Source organism: Esox lucius, chromosome 1 (genome assembly GCF_011004845.1).
Source record: "Esox lucius isolate fEsoLuc1 chromosome 1, fEsoLuc1.pri, whole genome shotgun sequence".
NCBI lineage: Eukaryota > Metazoa > Chordata > Actinopteri > Esociformes > Esocidae > Esox > Esox lucius.
The window spans coordinates 30974361-30993773 of record NC_047569.1 but is presented as its reverse complement, the minus strand read 5'-3'; the positions used below and the strand labels follow the sequence as shown (position 1 = coordinate 30993773).

The 19413-nt window shown below is 48.3% G+C and overlaps 1 protein-coding gene across 3 annotated transcripts in view; it reads left to right on the top strand.

The window, feature by feature from the left end:
* LOC105023073 (latent-transforming growth factor beta-binding protein 4) overlaps positions 1-17312 on the top strand; it is a 56462-nt gene extending 39150 nt beyond the window's left edge. Inside the window, exons 18-40 of one of the 3 annotated variants that reach the window (XM_029119190.2) lie at positions 1-120; positions 240-359; positions 438-557; positions 707-946; positions 1030-1149; positions 1250-1369; positions 1512-1631; positions 3625-3744; positions 5420-5545; positions 5707-5832; positions 6631-6759; positions 6864-6995; positions 7979-8104; positions 8235-8366; positions 8831-9073; positions 9517-9585; positions 9702-9830; positions 9944-10090; positions 12033-12185; positions 12292-12538; positions 12674-12945; positions 14363-14512; positions 15308-17312. In XM_029119190.2, the coding sequence (XP_028975023.2) occupies positions 1-120; positions 240-359; positions 438-557; positions 707-946; positions 1030-1149; positions 1250-1369; positions 1512-1631; positions 3625-3744; positions 5420-5545; positions 5707-5832; positions 6631-6759; positions 6864-6995; positions 7979-8104; positions 8235-8366; positions 8831-9073; positions 9517-9585; positions 9702-9830; positions 9944-10090; positions 12033-12185; positions 12292-12538; positions 12674-12945; positions 14363-14512; positions 15308-15441 (3395 nt within the window). In that variant the 3' untranslated portion in view covers positions 15442-17312. The remainder of the gene's footprint in view (positions 121-239; positions 360-437; positions 558-706; positions 947-1029; positions 1150-1249; positions 1370-1511; positions 1632-3624; positions 3745-5419; positions 5546-5706; positions 5833-6630; positions 6760-6863; positions 6996-7978; positions 8105-8234; positions 8367-8830; positions 9074-9516; positions 9586-9701; positions 9831-9943; positions 10091-12032; positions 12186-12291; positions 12539-12673; positions 12946-14362; positions 14513-15307) is intronic. The other 2 variants (XM_013134315.4, XM_013134314.4) reach the window with 2 other exon arrangements.
* Positions 17313-19413: the final 2101 nt, after the last annotated feature.

Here is a 19413-nt window from a genome sequence, read left to right as displayed (position 1 = left end):
ACGTCAACGAGTGTGCCGACCCATTGAGGTGCCCGGGCCAAGCCTGCGTCAACTCCCCAGGGTCATACAGGTGTATATCCTGCCCGCCGGGCTTTGGGATTCTCAACGAACAGTGTACCGGTAAGGCTCCTTTTCCCGACGCAGTCCTGGAACCAATGATTAAGCACGTGGCTGAGGTTCTCCTCGGCGCGACGGGAGCAGTGCGTTTTAAAGGAGGCTGTCTGTGTGGATCCGTGCAGATATCGACGAGTGCCGTCAGAACCCCGGGCCTTGCTCCAACGGCCGCTGTGAGAACACCCCGGGCAGCTACAGGTGTGTCTGCGCGGCCGGATACAAACTCCTGGGACAGACGTGCACAGGTAAGAGACGTCTTCTGAACGTGCAAATGTGGAAGGAACGCCGCTCCACCGAAAACGCTTGGTCTCTGCACGTTTCAGATGTGGACGAGTGTGCCGACCCATTGAGGTGTCCCGGTCAGGCCTGCGCCAACACCCAGGGATCGTATAAGTGCGCGTCGTGCCCGGCCGGCTTCGCCGTGGTCAACGGACAGTGCTCCGGTAACAGCTCGTTGTCTTCGCGTCCTCATGCATACCCGTGGACCTCCACCGTTCCTCATCCCGCCATCGTCCGTCCATCCACTGATGGCCTTTGAATAGCGTGTCATGCCTCACCCCACCCCCCCCCCACCCCCTCTGTGTTCATGCAGATGTGGACGAGTGCGGTCAGATCCCGGGGCCGTGCACCGACGGCCACTGTGAGAACAGCCAGGGCAGCTACAGCTGCACGTGTCCCGCCGGTTACCGGCTGCAGGGCGACGTCTGCGCCGACGTGGACGAGTGCGCCGACCCGTCCCAGTGCCCCGGGCAGGAGTGCGCGAACACCCGCGGCTCTTACGCCTGCGTGTCCTGCCGGCCGGGCTTCGGGCTGGTCAACAGACGGTGCACAGGTAGACAGAACCCGGCCGTATCCAAGTTACCGCCTTCCGTCACCGGCAGCGGCACGTGTTCTTCATCTGGTCTCATTTCGCAGATGTGGACGAGTGCCTCCAGAAACCCCCCGTCTGTCCCAGTGGCCGCTGCCAGAACACGGCTGGTAGCTACCAGTGCGCGTGCAGATCTGGTTACAGGCTACATGGCGGCATCTGCACCGGTAATACAGGACACCGCCGCTTCATAGTGCTGTCAAATGTAGAGCTTTTCCTGGCTGGCGGACTGTTTTCCCCGTCAGCCTTATATGCGTGTCGTTTCAGATGTGGACGAGTGTGAAAACGCCCTGCAGTGTCCGGGGCAGGAGTGTGTCAACACTGAGGGCTCCTTTAAATGTGTGCCCTGCAGGCCAGGTTTTGAGGGTGGACGCGGGGGTTGTCATGGTGAATGTCTTAATCTCTCCTTCGTCTCTCTTTGTGTTTTTTTTACTGTTCACGGTTTGCCATGAGGGCTCCATCCTCTTCCATATTTGAATATTTGATGGGAATATCTGTGCAAATAGCGGTGTTTTTGGATTTTATGCAGATATCGATGAGTGTCGCCAGACCCCCTTTCCCTGTACCAACGGTCGCTGTGAAAACACTCCCGGCAGCTACCAGTGTGTGTGTCGCTCCGGCTTCAAACTAGAGGACAGCGCGTGTATTGGTAAGACTGTATGACCTGTATTGGTAAGACTGTATGACCTGTATTGGTAAGACTGTATGACCTGTATTGGTAAGACTATAGGACCTGCATTGGTAAGACTGTATGACCTGTATTGGTAAGACTGTAGGACCTGTATTGATAAGACTGTATGACCTGTATTGGTAAGACTGTATGACCTGTATTGGTAAGACTGTATGACCTGTATTGGTAAGACTGTAGGACCTGCATTGGTAAGACTGTATGACCTGTATTGGTACGACTGTATGACCTGTATTGATAAGACTGTAGGACCTGTATTGATAAGACTGTAGGACCTGTATTAATAAGACTGTAGGACCTGTATTGATAAGACTGTATGACCTGTATTGGTACGACTGTATGACCTGTATTGGTACGACTGTATGACCTGTATTGATAAGACTGTAGGACCTGTATTGATAAGACTGTAGGACCTGTATTGATAAGACTGTAGGACCTGTATTGGTAAGACTGTATGACCTGTATTGGTAAGACTGTATGACCTGTATTGATAAGACTGTATTGATAAGACTGTATTGATAAGACTGTAGGACCTGCATTGGTAAGACTGTATGACCTGTATTTGTAAGACTGTAGGACCTGTATTGGTAAGACAATATGACCTGTATTGATAAGACTGTAGGACCTGTATTGGTAAGACTGTATGACCTGTATTGGTAAGACTGTAGGACCTGCATTGGTAAGACTGTAGGACCTGCATTGGTAAGACTGTATGACCGGTATTGGTAAGACAATATGACCTGTATTGGTAAGACTGTAGGACCTGCATTGGTAAGACTGTATGACCTGTATTGATAAGACTGTATGACCTGTATTGGTAAGACTGTAGGACCTGTATTGATAAGGCTGTAGGACCTGTATTGATAAGACTGTATGACCTGTATTGGTACGACTGTATGACCTGTATTGATAAGACTGTAGGACCTGTATTGATAAGACTGTAGGACCTGCATTGGTAAGACTGTATGACCGGTATTGGTAAGACAATATGACCTGTATTGGTAAGACTGTAGGACCTGCATTGGTAAGACTGTATGACCTGTATTGATAAGACTGTATGACCTGTATTGGTACGACTGTATGACCTGTATTGATAAGACTGTAGGACCTGTATTGGTAAGACTGTATGACCTGTATTGGTAAGACTGTATGACCTGTATTGGTAAGACTGTATGACCTGTATTGATAAGACTGTATTGGTAAGACTGTAGGACCTGTATTGGTAAGACTGTATGACCTGTATTGGTAAGACTGTAGGACCTGCATTGGTAAGACTGTATGACCGGTATTGGTAAGACTGTATGACCGGTATTGATAAGACTGTAGGACCTGTATTGATAAGGCTGTAGGACCTGTATTGGTAAGACTGTAGGACCTGTATTGGTAAGACTGTATGACCGGTATTGGTAAGACTGTATGACCGGTATTGATAAGACTGTAGGACCTGTATTGATAAGACTGTAGGACCTGTATTGGTAAGACTGTATGACCTGTATTGGTAAGACTGTAGGACCTGCATTGGTAAGACTGTATGACCGGTATTGGTAAGACTGTATGACCTGTATTGGTACGACTGTATGACCTGTATTGATAAGACTGTAGGACCTGTATTGATAAGGCTGTAGGACCTGTATTGGTAAGACTGTAGGACCTGTATTGGTAAGACTGTATGACCTGTATTGATAGGTAGTGATGGCCATTTGAGGCTTCATTACCTTTCTTCTAGCAGCAGGATATAATGCTAACTCAGATTTTATTTAAAAAAATAAAAACTCTCATTGAAATATATAAGGCAATATAGTTAACAATCTAGTTTTGACAAGACTGTAGGAACTGTATTGATATGACTGTATGACCTGTTTTGATAAGACTGTATGACCTGTATTGGTGACACTATAAGCACCTGTATTGATGCTGCATTTTATTTAATTCTAACCTCCTTTCTTCCTTTTAGACATTAATGAATGTGAAGAGCCCTCACAGTGTCCGGGACAGCAGTGTGTGAATTCTGTCGGCTCCTATAAATGCATTGCCTGCAAAGTTGGCCACAGCCTGCAGAATGGCGTATGCTCAGGTAAGATTTAGCTGTCAGTCAGTCTATTGCGTTGTATCGTTTTGAATCACACACATTAGTCAGTGGACGTGCCCAGTGTTATATTGTCAAGTGAAGACATTCACTGTAATGTTTCCCTTGTATTCAGTCAGGTAGATCTGTAAACTGGCAACTCCCCCCCCATAGCTCTCTGTCAGGATGAGCTGACGAGGGCATGATGCCGTGTGGCCCACGAATGTGTCCACTGGCAGGTGGCCGGAAAACCCCCTAACTTTCAACTGCCTATTTGGTTCCAATCATCTCCTCTGTCCTAGAGACTCACTCAAATCAGAGGGCTCCGAGAAACCCGATCCACTGATCCACATCTGCTTTCAAGCAGTCCCCTTGTCCACGGCCACACCATCCGTCTTCGCGCTGTTTTAAAGCTCTCACCGAGAAGGAATGCCACTGCTCCTTTTCAGCCAAGGGTGATCCTGTAAACATGTCACATTTCTTTCTAATGAGGAAACACCGTTTTAAAGACATTGATGAGTCAATATTGAACTCTTAAGAATGTGACAGCAGATGTTTCTAACCAGACATTCACCATACCAGGGATGAATTTTGCACTTCCCAAACGTTTTAAAGAGGATAGACTCCTGTTCTCCTATACCCTCCCTGTCGTTCTCCTTCAGTCAGCCAGCACTGTTCTCCTATACCCTCCCTGTCGTTCTCCTTCAGTCAGCCAGCACTGTTCTCCTATACCCTCCCTGTCGTTCTCCTTCAGTCAGCCAGCACTGTTCTCCTATACCCTCCCTGTCGTTCTCCTTCAGTCAGCCAGCACTGTTCTCCTATACCCTCCCTGTCGTTCTCCTTCAGTCAGCCAGCACTGTTCTCCTATACCCTCCCTGTCCTCCTTCAGTCAGCCAGCACTCTTCTCCTATACCTTCTCCCTGTCGTTCTCCTTCAGTCAGCCAGCACGTTTCTCATATACCTTCTCCCTGTCGTTCTCCTTCAGTCAGAAAACACTGTTCTCCTCATCTCTCCCTGTCACTCCTTCTTTCAGCACTGTTTTCTCCTCTGCTTTCCCCGCTCCCTGTCCCTCTCCACAATATGAGTGCCATCTACATTTCCTGGTTCACAGCTTTGTCCAACTCTTCTTGTGTTGAGGAATCAACAAAGGTTGCCATTGTTTCATAATCTGAAAAAGACTAGCTAGCTAACAAGTTCCTGAGAATCTTTAAAAAGTAGTTCAATTTTGAAAAGCCTACCTTCAAGGGTGGGAACAGGCCTCCTGACAGACAAATACAATTATTCAACCTGGTTATCCTGTTATTTCATGGTTGATAGGAATATTGTTGGTAATGGCTCTATAGAAGACAAATAACCATATCTTCCCACAACTAGTGTGATCAAGCAAACGGCAAAACTCAAAGGCCACAATAATTGCTACAAAACAATACATTTTAGATAAGACAGTGTCAATAAACCACCTTGGTTCAAGGTGCAAAATATCACAAATACTGCTACGGTGATTTATTATGCCTGAAATACTTACACACAAATATGTAGGAAGACTGAAAAGAAGAAACACCCAAAATAGTTATGTAGTCGTGGATTTGACCGTTAAGACCCTACACATGAAAATGGAGTGTGTGTATGTGAGCGAGCAAACACCACTTCTGCCGCACTGACCAACCCCCGATCCCCTCCTAAGATGTGGATGAATGCCAGGTCCCTGACACCTGTGGTACGGACCGGCTGTGTGTGAACACGGATGGATCCTACCGCTGTGACTGCAAACCGGGCTTCAGGACCGGCGGTCACGGGCGCCAATGTAGAGGTCAGTACTGATGAGGATGAAGATGTTGATTTGATGAATACATGGAATCATGCCGGCTCGGCTGTCAGCCGTGTGATTTCCAGGTCGTTACGCCAACCGGTTGTTTATGGTCTGACCGTTGTTTTATTGTACTGTCACACGGTTGTCCCGCGTCTCCACAGACATCAACGAGTGTCTGGAAGGGGACTTCTGCTTCCCCAAGGGAGAGTGTGTGAACACCGTGGGCTCGTACCAGTGTGTGTGTTCACAAGGTTACACCACCAGCAGCAACGGCAGCTCCTGCCTTGGTGAGGCCTCAACACCATCCTACACACACACACACATACACACACACAGAAACACACACGCACCTCAAACACTCACACACGCACCTCAAACAGACACACACACACACACCTCAAATAGAGACACACACACACACACGCACCTCAAACAGAGACACACACACACGTACCTCAAACAGACACACACACATACCTCAAACACACACACACACACCTCAAACAGACACATACACCTCACACTTACACACACGCATACCTCAAACAGACACATACACACACCTCAAACAGACACATACAATCCACAAACAGACACACACACACCTCAAACAAACTGACACACACACACCTCAAACAGACAAACAACACCTCAAACAGATGCCCATGAACACCATCCCTCAAGCAGACACACACACCTCAAACAGACACACACACCTAAGCAGACACACACACACCTCCAACAGACACACACATCTCAAACACACACCTGTCCTATGTATGATCATAAGAGTTTAAACTAAAATCAACACATTATCAATTCATTCTTTATAAGAGATATATAACCTTGTAACAGTAAAAACCTTCCAATGATACAAACCACAAACACACACACACACATAGATCTTTTACACACAGAAACATCCAACAACTAATATCTTGTGTGCTAATTCACAAATAGCTCACTGACTCTCATAGCGAAAGACTTCAAATGAAATAGTGCATTATCATGAGGGTGTCTTAAAGGATTGCTCCGATTGGCACACGGAGTTGATCGTCTGTGATGTGACGGTGTTTTGTCATCAGATGTGGATGAGTGCGCCCGGTTCGGCCAGGGGCTGTGTCCGGATGGCCGCTGTATCAACACGGAGGGCTCCTACCAGTGCAAGTGTCAAGTGGGCTTTACCACCAACCCAGAGAAGACGGCGTGTCTGGGTAACCGAACGCCTACGTTCTGTCCCTGACCATTTAAATGTGTGCTTATAGCAAAACCCCTATGGAACTTGTGTGAGTGATGTTCTCCCCCATCTCCCTCTCAGATGTGGATGAGTGTGTGGACTCCAAGGGAGCAGTTTGTGTGTCGCAGCGCTGTGCGAACACCATCGGTTCCTACCGCTGTTTCACGTCCTGTGAGCCAGGCTACAGGGTCACCCCTAACGGAGAGTGTGTCGGTCAGTTCTATCCCTTCAAACTTCATTTAAATCGTCTGATTGTACGCTACTGAGAGCTTCAGAGGAGCTCAGTCGAGATCGGATGCCGTTCTCACTATGACATCGTCCACTTTAGCCATGCTGGTATGTGTAGGTATGGTTGGCAGGTTGGCCACAGTTGTAGAATCCAGGCTGAGGGTGGGGCTTAAGGGGATAGTCGTCATGGCTGCTGGGTTTGATTGATGTGTCGGGCTGGAGGTTTTCAGTGCACAGATGCGTAAAGTGTAAAATGTGCCATTGGCCCTTCCTTGCCAAGAGACACATCTGTGACACAAGCAGGAGCCAGTGATTGGTGTACACAAACACTATATAACCGAAGCTGGTACTACTCAGGAACAATGGGAATTGATGGAATTCTAAAGTATTTTCAATCAAATGTGTATAGGACAACGACATTTACTAATGTTAATAATGAAGGGTGGTGGTTAGTGGGTCTGACTTAAAACAAATGACAACTGGAGAAATAGTAAGGTAACTACATTCATACAGTTTCTTGTCATGCTTGCAAATATCTTAAGCAATAAGGAAGATGGAGATTACCGGCTTTGGTTGTGGCCATTGTGATAGACTCTACTGGTTTTCAGTCAACTCTTGCCCATTTGTTTTATTAGAAATACTTTTGGGGTGTATTTTAATGGTGATCATTAGTTCAGGATAACTACCTTTCCTGGCATAGAACGTACATGAAATGTTTAAAAGAGAGGATTTGTATGGGAGTTTTTGCTGAAAGATCAGTTTGTCGGATTCAAAACCACGCTGCGGCAGTGAACCTGAGGAAGACCTCTGGACCAGCCTGGGCTCACAACGTTAAATGTGTCAAAGTACAAACTAATTTTATTAGTCTCTTGTGTAACATGTAAACAAGTGTATCCTACTCTAACAGTGACAGAGACATTACTGTTCATGTCTCTCTTCTTCTCTTCCCTCTATGAATGTGCAAACAGATATCAATGAGTGTGCCAACATGACAGTGTGCGGGGAGAACGCCTTCTGCCAGAACCTCATTGGAACATACCAGTGCGTGTGTGACCAGGGCTACACAGCCACCAGTGATGGGAAGGCGTGTGTAGGTATGTCTTCACAGCGACTGGGGAGGACAGTACCAACACTGCCGTCCGAGAGCCCATCGACGGGCCTTTGGTCTTTGCTTGATCTGCACGAACCTAGCTTTTCGTCCACCCCACCTTCCTCTTTCTCCAGATGAAGACGAGTGTGTGACTATGCAGGATGTTTGTGGAACAGCGCGCTGTGAAAACGCAGATGGTTCCTTCACTTGCGAGTGCCCACGGGAGGGGGAGGAGTTTGACACGCGATCAGGACAGTGTCAGCCAGGTATTCCATTCCTCAGCGGGCCTCAGTCAAGTGTTCCATGAATACTGTGCACTTTTAGAATTACAGCATCTGGACACTCTTAAGTAGACACTGCTTGTGGTCAAAATCTGGTACGGGCAGTAGCACTGAGAGCTTTCACCACTTTGAAGTAGTCAACTGGCTGGGACTTCCTGTTTGTTCATGAATGATCACATAATTCCATCCAGATCATTAATAGGGAAAAGCTAATTAATTAAATTTGATAAGCTAATTAATTGTAATTGATATACTCTAATGGATATATTCTAATTGATGAAGCAATTGTAACTGATAACCTCATTATTGTAAATAATGAACCAAGACAGGGAGCCATTCAAACAGCTTGGTGTTGCTGCCCTCTGCTGCTGATGAGGGAACACTACAACGACCTTGTGTGGTTTAAGATGGCAGCAATGCATTCACAGCCCCTCCTGCCTGTGTTCCAGCTCGTCCCCTGTTTCCTGGCGGGCCCTCTCACTCCGGCCCCCAGCGTCGTCCCGGTGTGCCCCAGGTGTCTCAGCTGCCCCTGGCGCGCCCGGGCGAGTTGCGGGAGTGCTATTACAACATGGCGGAGCAAAGGTCGTGCAGTGTGCTGGCGCGCAACGTCACCTGGCAGGAGTGCTGCTGCACTGTGGGTCAGGGCTGGGGTTTGGCCTGCCAGTATGACCCATGCCCTCGGGTAGGCACAGGTAGGGACCGGTGTTAAACACTAACGTGACTGGTATATCTGGTGCTACAGTGAATGTGTCTCTAGTTAATATATACCGTCAAAACAAAGAAAAACCATTGAGTAAATAAAAGATACTGCACTATGACAATGATATGGAATCATTGTTGCATCACACTTTAGGCTGTGTGAAAACCTTTCCACTTTTCAGGCCAGCATGGCTCGAAAAGATCTTGTTGACATCCCTCCCAGTTCAGTTCCATGTAAAAGCTCAGTGAAAATTTTCCAAAAAATTAGCATTTCCTTCCTGGTTGCCGGTATGTCTATTACAAGAGCAGGGCTGGAGACCTTAGGTCCTGTCGGTTTTTCCTAATCTAGCACACCTGGTTGTCAATGACAAGCAGGACGGAAAGATAAGTCCTGTCACGGCTGACATATATTTCTCTTACGGTTGTTCCCGTCCAGCCGATTACCAGGCGTTGTGTCCCAGCGGCCATGGATATGTGACTGGGCCAGGAGCATTTAGTTACCGAGGTAACAACTGTTACAGACACAAACACGCGCGCTACACGATTACACACAAACACGCACGCACGCGCGCACGATGTGTCCGTGTGAATAATGCAGTGTTGTTGGTGTTTGTTCTTCAGACGTGGACGAGTGTAAGCTGTTCCACCCAGAGATGTGTAAGAGAGGCGTGTGTGTTAACAACATCCCCGGCTACTCCTGCTACTGCCACATCGGCTACTACCATGACACTGAGCTCCTGGAGTGTGTCGGTTGGTGCCGCGCCGTTTCCTTTGTGACGTCGCCCTGTTCTGACCCACTCTTGGCTCCCTTTAACTCACGCGGACGGGCGCGCTTGCGCGTTTCTCTCTCTCCTCTCTGGCAGATTTTAACGAGTGTGATTCGGTGGAGGACAGGTGTCCCGGCGGTGTCTGCGTGAACGTGTTGGGCTCATACTACTGCAAGTGTGAGCCCCCTCTTGTGTTGGATGACACTCAGCGCAGCTGCGTCAACTCCACCGTTGGCATCGGGGGTAAGGATGAAGACTGACACAGTCCTCCGTCACTGTCCCCTCATCCGTCCTCCGTCACTATCCCGTCATCCGTCCTCTGCCACTATCCCCTCATCCGTCCTCCGTCACTATCCCGTCATCCGTCCTCCGTTACTGTCCCCTCATCAGTCCTCCATCACTATCCCCTCATCCGTCCTCCGTTACTGTCCCCTCATCCGTCCTCCGTTACTGTCCCCTCATCCGTCCTCCGTTACTGTCCCCTCATCCGTCCTCCGTTACTGTCCCCTCATCCGTCTTCCGTCACTATCCCGTCCTCCGTCACTATCCCGTCATCCGTCCTCCGTTACTGTCCCCTCATCATTCCTCCATCACTATCCCCTCATCCGTCCTCCGTTACTGTCCCCTCATCTGTCCTCCGTCACTATCCCGTCATCTGTCCTCCGTCACTTTCCCGTCATCCGTCCTCTGTCACTATCCCCTCATCCGTCCTCCATCACTATCCCCTCATCAGTCCTCCGTCATTATCCCCTCATCCGTCCTCCGTCACTATCCCCTCATCCGTCCTCCGTCACTATCCCGTCATCCGTCCTCCGTTACTGTCCCCTCATCAGTCCTTCATCACTATCCCCTCATCCTTCCTCCATCACTATCCCGTCATCCGTCCTCTGTCACTATCCCCTCATCAGTCCTCCGTCACTGTCCCCTCATCCGTCCTCCGTCACTATCCCGTCCTCCGTCACTATCCCCTCATCCGTCCTCCGTCACTATCCCCTCATCCGTCCTCCGTCACTATCCCCTCATCAGTCCTCCGTCACTATCCCCTCATCCGTCCTCCGTTACTGTCCCCTCATCTGTCCTCCGTCACTATCCCCTCATCCGTCCTCCGTTACTGTCCCCTCATCCGTCTTCCGTCACTATCCCGTCCTCCGTCACTATCCCGTCATCCGTCCTCCGTTACTGTCCCCTCATCATTCCTCCATCACTATCCCCTCATCCGTCCTCCGTTACTGTCCCCTCATCTGTCCTCCGTCACTACCCCGTCATCTGTCCTCCGTCACTTTCCCGTCATCCGTCCTCCGTCACTATCCCCTCATCCGTCCTCCATCACTATCCCCTCATCCGTCCTCCGTCATTATCCCCTCATCCGTCCTCCGTCATTATCCCCTCATCCGTCCTCCGTCACTATCCCCTCATCCGTCCTCTGTCACTATCCCGTCCTCCGTCACTATCCCGTCATCCGTCCTCCGTTACTGTCCCCTCATCAGTCCTCCATCACTATCCCCTCATCCTTCCTCCATCACTATCCCCTCATCCGTCCTCTGTCACTATCCCCTCATCAGTCCTCCGTCACTGTCCCCTCATCCGTCCTCCGTCACTATCCCGTCCTCCGTCACTATCCCCTCATCCGTCCTCCGTCACTATCCCCTCATCAGTCCTCCGTCACTATCCCCTCATCCGTCCTCCGTCACTATCCCCTCATCCGTCCTCCGTCACTATCCCCTCATCAGTCCTCCGTCACTATCCCCTCATCAGTCCTCCGTCACTATCCCCTCATCCGTCCTCCGTCACTATCCCCTCATCCGTCCTCCGTCACTATCCCCTCATCAGTCCTCCGTCACTATCCCCTCATCCGTCCTCCGTTACTGTCCCCTCATCTGTCCTCCGTCACTATCCCCTCATCTGTCCTCCGTCACTATCCCGTCATCCGTCCTCCGTCACTAACCCCTCATCCGTCCTCCGTTACTGTCCCCTTATCAGTCCTCCATCACTATCCCCTCATCCGTCCTCCGTCACTATCCCGTCATCCGTCCTCTGTCACTATCCCTTCATCCGTCCTCCGTCACTATCCCCTCAAATGTCATCCTTCACTACTGGCCTACAACAGCACTCCGTTATCGGTCCCTCTTCAACTCACCTTCCCCTGTCATCTCCCCCCCCCCGTCCCCCCTCCCCTCGTCTCCAGATGATGAGCTGTCGTTCTGCTGGGAGCATGTCACGGATGACCTGGTATGTCAAAGCCCCCTGCTGAGACTCCGGGCCACCTACACGTTTTGCTGTTGCCTCTACGGGGAGGCCTGGGGTTTGCAGTGTGCCCTTTGTCCCACCAGAGGCTCAGGTACTGCTGGGTGGTTGGGCTTTTACATGCACTCGGGGGGGGGGGGGGCTCCAGCCCGTTGTCTAACTTCCTTCGTCTGTTTTGTGTGTGCATCCCCTTCTGTCAGAGGAGTTTGCGACTCTGTGTAACGTGGGCCTGGAGCGTTACGGATCCGATCCTGGACCCGGGAGGGGAGGCGGAGGGGGGTACCACGGGCCCTATGGACCGGACTCCTTCTCCGACCCTGTCCCCCCAAGGCCTGACTATGATGACTACACCCCAGCAGGGGCCGGCAGCAGGTCTGGTTTCAGAGGCAGGACCCCCAGCTCCTACACCGTCCCAGAACGGCCCTACAGACCACCCTCGGGATACAAGTAATGTATCACCACACTTAGGTCACATAGATCCTCTATAGGCAGACAGGAAACATGCAGGGTATCCCTGAAATACCGTACAGCGTATCTCTATCATTTGATAATGAATCGTCATCCTGCGCCTCCTCACTCCAGCCCTGAGCGCTACTACGACGAGGACCAGTATGGCCCACCCGACGCTCCTCAGAGACCCCCATTACGGACCCTCCCAGACCCTCGGTCCGAGCGTGCCTTTGGTGTGCGACCTCCTCCCCCCATCCCAGAGGGACTCCCTCTGAGCCTGGCCCCACTTCCAGACAGTGACCCCTACAGCGATGAGGAGGAGGGGGGCCCAGAACCGTGGCGTGCAGGCCCTCCATTCTCTGACAGACAAGGGCCTGGCGCTGGTCCATGGGGAGCCTTTGAGAGTAAGCCCTCTCTTACCATCCCCCATTTTATGAAACACTAACGGCCGTTAACGTTCTCCGTTAACATCTTCGTCTGTTAACTAGAACCAGTGCCTATCGTGCAATCGTCATTTAACCCATGCACCCTTGTCATTTAGCCCCTGCACCCCTGTCATTTAGCCCCTGCACACCTGTCATTTAGCCCCTGCACCCCTGTCATTTAACCCCTGCACCCCTGTCATTTAACCCCTGCTGCCCTGTCATTTAGCCCCAGCACCCCTGTCATTTAGCCCCTGCACCCCTGTCATTTAGCCCCTGCACCCCTGTCATTTAGCCCCTGCACCCCTGTCATTTAGCCCCTGCTGCCCTGTCATTTAGCCCCAGCACCCCTGTCATTTAGCCCCTGCACCCCTGTCATTTAGCCCCTGCACCCCTGTCATTTAGCCCCTGCACCCCTGTCATTTAGCCCCTGCACCCCTGTCATTTAGCCCCTGCACCCCTGTCATTTAGCCCCTGCACCTCTGTCATTTAACCCATGCACCCCTGTCATTTAGCCCCTGCACCTCTGTCATTTAGCCCCTGCACCCCTGTCATTTAGCCCCTGCACCCCTGTCATTTAGCCCCTGCACCCCTGTCATTTAACCCATGCACCCCTGTCATTTAACCCATGCACCCCTGTCATTTAGCCCCTGCACCTCTGTCATTTAGCCCCTGCACCCCTGTCATTTAGCCCCTGCACCCCTGTCATTTAACCCATGCACCCCTGTCATTTAACCCATGCACCCCTGTCATTTAGCCCCTGCACCTCTGTCATTTAACCCATGCACCCCTGTCATTTAACCCATGCACCCCTGTCATTTAGCCCATGCACCCCTGTCATTTAACCCATGCACCCCTGTCATTTAGCCCCTGCACCCCTGTCATTTAACCCATGCACCCCTGTCATTTAACCCATGCACCCCTGTCATTTAGCCCCTGCACCCCTGTCATTTAACCCATGCACCCCTGTCATTTAACCCATGCACCCCTGTCATTTAGCACCTGCACCTCTGTCATTTAGCCCCTGCACCCCTGTCATTTAGCCCCTGCACCCCTGTCATTTAACCCATGCACCCCTGTCATTTAACCCCTGCACCCCTGTCATTTAGCCCCTGCACCCCTGTCATTTAACCCCTGCACCCCTGTCATTTAGCCCCTGCACCCCTGTCATTTAACCCCTGCACCCCTGTCATTTAACCCATGCACCCCTGTCATTTAACCCATGCACCCCTGTCATTTAACCCATGCACCCCTGTCATTTAACCCCTGCACCCCTGTCATTTAACCCCTGCTGCAGGGGCACAGCGGCCCAAAATACTGGCATGTGTTGACCTGAAGGAGACCCTGTTTACAATGTGTATTTGAGATCTGTTCAGAGTTCTCCCCGTCCACTTCCCAGGACGCTACGAGCCATACGCCAGCCTGAGCACCGAGGACTGTGGGATACTGCACGGCTGTGAGAACGGCAGGTGTATCCGCGTTGCCGAGGGATACACATGTGACTGCTTCGAGGGTTACGAGCTGGACATGACCTCCATGACCTGCATAGGTACGTATCCCCAGCTTTTAAAACAACCAAGCCTGTCGGCAAAACTCCCTGCTTTTTAACCGTTTGACGCGTACGATTAACCAGGTAGAAAGCATTCAAATCGGGACAAGAAGTGTTACTTACGTACCAACAGACAGCCAACACTAATACATACAAAAAACGAATTATATTAGCGAGTACAATGGAGCATCTTAACATTTCCTGGAAGAGCTGACAACCGATCAAAACCATTGTAAAAACCTTCTAGAAGTTACGTTACCCGTTGTATGCTTTTTATATCGTTTATTCATTTTCACTGCACTGAATTACTGGTCACGCTTTGTTAGCTAGCGGTTAGCTGACGTTTGCTAGCTAGCTACAGTTATAAATCAACCAACTTTTGCAGCTCTTAGAATTCGAGTCAACGAGAGAAGCTTGCAATGCAATGCATGTAGTGTTCCTTACCTGGCAAGGTGACTGTTCAAATGCTGGCGTGAGTTCAAATGCTGCAGAGTACTGAAGTCACGTGTAAAAAAACTCACACTGGGGGGTCGGTAAGGAATGTTTGAAACTCACGCGTGAAAAGGTTAAAACCTGATGCCTTTCAATATCCGTCAAGCGTCAAATCTCATATTCTCAGATACACATTTGTGTTTGGGTTTAATCTGCAGATTTACCAGTGCGACCGGGAATCTTGGAAAATGTATTGATTCGCTGTTTTAAACGATTACCTAAGAGTGTTCTACATATGTTTGTGAAAACTAAACGATTCGGAGGCTTCGTGTGTTTTACCTGTTTATTTGCTTCTCTGCCCAGACATCAATGAGTGTCAGGATCCAGACGACGTGTGTGTGAACGGTCGGTGCGTCAACACAGATGGCTCCTATCGCTGTGTGTGTCACCGTGGTTACGTCATGTCCCGTCGGCCCGGCCACTGTGTGGCGGCATAGCACTGCTACAGCCAAACGCTGCTTCCCGCTCAACAGTCCCACCTGCTGCTGGGAAAGGGTATTACATTATTATTATAACACCAGCGCCCTCCGGTGGCCTTGGCAGGCTCTGTCAGGGTCTCAATAAAAGTGCCTGTCTATTTACTGACCTGAGACAACAGTTGAGTGTTGTCATTTTTTTTTCTCTCTGAAACAACTTTTTATGTTCTGACACGTAGTTTCTGAGAGCGGTTTGACTCCATAGAACTCTGATAGTAATATGTTGTGTAGCCCAGTACAGCACATAGTCAGTACACATTCTGTACACGGTAGATCCAGGGGACTACAACTCCACTCACACCTTTCAGACTGCATTTTGCAAGCAGCTACATCATGTCCTTTAACCAAGATGGCTTTTGAAGGTGTTGGTATTTATGGTTGATATGAAAAACAGAATGAACACACATTGTGTTGAATCTATATGAAATCTCCCATTGGGATTGCTTACTTTGAGCTCAGTGCAGATCTAATCATGTTCTGTGCTTGAGGCAGACAGGATAAAGTGAACGGGGCTGAGCTCTAGGGGCCGGTGTAGTCTCTAAGACGAGTGTGACATGCTACCGTTTCAGACCAGATGAGCAGAGCCTTTTTCCAAGACATAATCTCTGTCTACGGGATGTTGTGTTAATGAAAGCTCTCTTCGGTTGGAATGTACAAAGACCACAGCAAAATCACCACATCACTGAACCAAATTTGTATTCCTCTAAAATGCCAGTGACTTTTATTTTCAACCTTTTTTTTTTTTACTTTCAACCCCATTGATGTTATGATTGCTTGTTATATTAATTTATGCTGTTCCATGTTAAGTTACTCTTTATATAATAATAGCTAATATTATTTTATAGAAATACACAATATATGGAAGAGGAAACTAGCCTGACGTGTCTGTACATTTATTTCTTTGACTTTTGTAACACTTTGATATTGAAAATTATGACAATGCCCTTTTTATGGATGAGCTGTTTAAAAGAAATACCAGATTTTTTGCCTGTTCTTCATGTGAGGTGGACCCTTTGGCCTGTATTGGAATGTCAAAAACGTAAACTGATTGTAATGGACCAATGACTCTTCGTTTGAGTACAGGGGCGGGCACTACACTGTCCAATCAGCCAATAAGGGCTGTGTATGTAAATATCTTCACATTTGTTTTCTAGCACCCATATGATCAAACTGAGCATTTTAACTGTCAAGTCAGCTCGAATAAGTGATTATTTGGGAGTTTTTGTCATTAAATAAGCACATATTGAATCACATAACGTGATTATTAAAAAAAGAAAAAAATACAAAGACTACATGTGGTCTTTAAAGCTGACTTTGCATTTGCCATTTGTTTTTTGGGTGATTAATACACGTGATCAGTATACACTCAGTGACAACATACAGTGTTCATATTTACATTAAACTTTTTTCTTTTCCTTTTTTCTCTCCACAATGTATCACCAAAAGGTATCTATTTCAGCAAGACATCGATGGTATCTTCTGTCACTGTTCACAAATCCTTTTGTTGTTTGTGAGTTGAAAAAAACCCCAAAATAATGTTCTAATTTGAGCACCTAAAGATGTAAAACACTATGCACTGTTTAGGTAGATAACCTGGCCGTTTTCTACTTCTTACACAAGCCTTTGTAAATGTTTACAGTGTGTATCTGGTATTTGCATTCATTTTTGTATCGCTGTTTTTATGAAAACAATATATTTGCACACACTCCATTCCAAGTGTTTTTATTTGTCTGACTGTTTTGAGCCAAGGCACTTATGCCATGTACACTTTTACTTTACTCGATAGTTAGGAAGTAGTTAGCGATCTGATGCTGTTTGGGGACGTATAAACGAAATCGTTAGTGCAGATAGGCCGATAAGACACTATGTTGATGATCATTAGTAACCCTGTTATTACAGCAGTTTTCCCCTGTTCTGGGCTCAGTGGCCAGGCCTCTAATCCAGTTACCTTCTACTCTAACTCTGATGCCCAGCAGTGTTTACAAGGATCCAATGACTAATCTCTTTTTATAGGCCAATCCTTTTTCATCACACACTGCAAAGCTGATTAAAGAGGTTCACTTTGTACTTAATTCACTTTGTACCTAATTCACTTCTTTCTCAGCTGGACTGTACATCTCTCTTTTCTGTCTCTCTGTCACTGTCAATACTATTGTAAAAAACTTAACCAAATCATAATTAGAGGACCCGTGTCAACCCTAAACACTATTAGTAGCTGCTTCAGAATAATTGCCACACCTCATTAGTACTGTATACACCAATAACCAGCACTCAAGAACACTAGGCTATTTTTTATCTTTTGTTTATTACAAACAGCTCACTTATATAACTATCACTCTGCCTTTAAAACATGAATTGACAATTACTAAAGGACCACTAAATCACTGGCATTATTTGCTAGTGTTGTGTAAGTAGTCTTTCGGCATGTTTTTTATGGTTTACCCTACACACAAGTATACATGAGAGCAATTTCTCAGCAACAAACCACCTTGGCTCGAGAACAGAATTACATCCTTGTCTCAACTTTCTCTGGGATTCGATCTGGTGACTTTTTGGTTACTGCTCAGGTGCTCTGAACACGAGGCTACCTGCCACCTCGTGTTAGCATGTAATGATATGAAATCATGACAAGAGAACCGCTGGGACATCATTCTGCTCCTGTTCCACTCTCTTTGTCACAGAGCCTTTCAGTACCATCAACCCACAGCAGGTAAACCGGTCCCAGGGCCGAGCAGAACGTGTCCATGGAATTGTCATTTCATGTCACACACTGGGGCTGCCCGTGAAAACACGATCAGATGAAGCTGGCTGTTTGTGTCGTGGGCGTGCTATTGTGTTTGTGACTATTCGTGTTTGCTGATTCATCCGTTCCTGGATTAGGACTGAGGAGGACTGAGAGGTGTCTAGGTAGTTGGCCCAGACACTAATCCTATCTCCTTGTTGTACTAGGGGCCTACCCTGCAGTCAGAACTGGGTCAGTGTGCTGCTGTAATGCCATGTAATACATTTCAGAGTTGGGGAAAGACATGGGCGGGGAATCGCTGCTAGACAAGGAAGAGGCCACTGTGGCCCACTGTGGGAAACCTATCTGAAATATTTAGAAGTTGGTGGAATGATGTGTAAATGTGTCATGGAACAGGCTGAAATCGATTTATTTGCTGAATAATCCCACATTTAGAAGATGATAACATCTTTGCTTCATTGGTTACGTAATGTCAAATAGATTGATTCACCTGCTCATTGTTGATATTCTACATCAATTCTAGGTACTGATGCAGCAGTGGCTTAGATAAGATTCCACCTCAAACTAATTAGAATGCAGCTGTAACCGACAAAGATCCAGCTACTACTTTATATACGTGACACTGAGGCAAGACCGGCCTCTAGATGTCTGATGAGTGGATTTGGATGTTCTAGCTCCTCACAGGTTTGTCACACCTCAGGGTGTCTAAAAGTGCTGTTTCAGCACCCCTGCCAACAACCCTGGCATCGGATGTCCTCCTGTAATCCTCCTCCCCCTCCAGCCTCCCTCTGTCTCCCCCCTGGCTGAAAGGTCCAGTACTGGACGTATGTACCTGACCTACTGACCAGTCCTAGGTTAGGAGTTCCCTCTCCCTTTCAACCTACTCCTTCTCTCGTTTCCCCTGCCTTTCTTCAGTCTAATTCGATCCTGTTTTCTTGGCAATTGTTCTAACTCTCCCCCTCAGCTGATTCACAGATTAACTGTGCAGACGCGGTTCAAAGGAAAAGACACGCGTGGTTATGTGAACCGGGGAAATTCAGGGGACGCGTTACGCTTCCTGTAATGGTGTGACCGAGTTAAGAACATACTGTATCAACTCACTACACGGCTTGTTTGAAGTGTGGGCGATTTGACAATAGCTTTTGTCCTTTTTCGGGTAGTTCAAACCGCCAGAAGGTTGTCATGGTGGA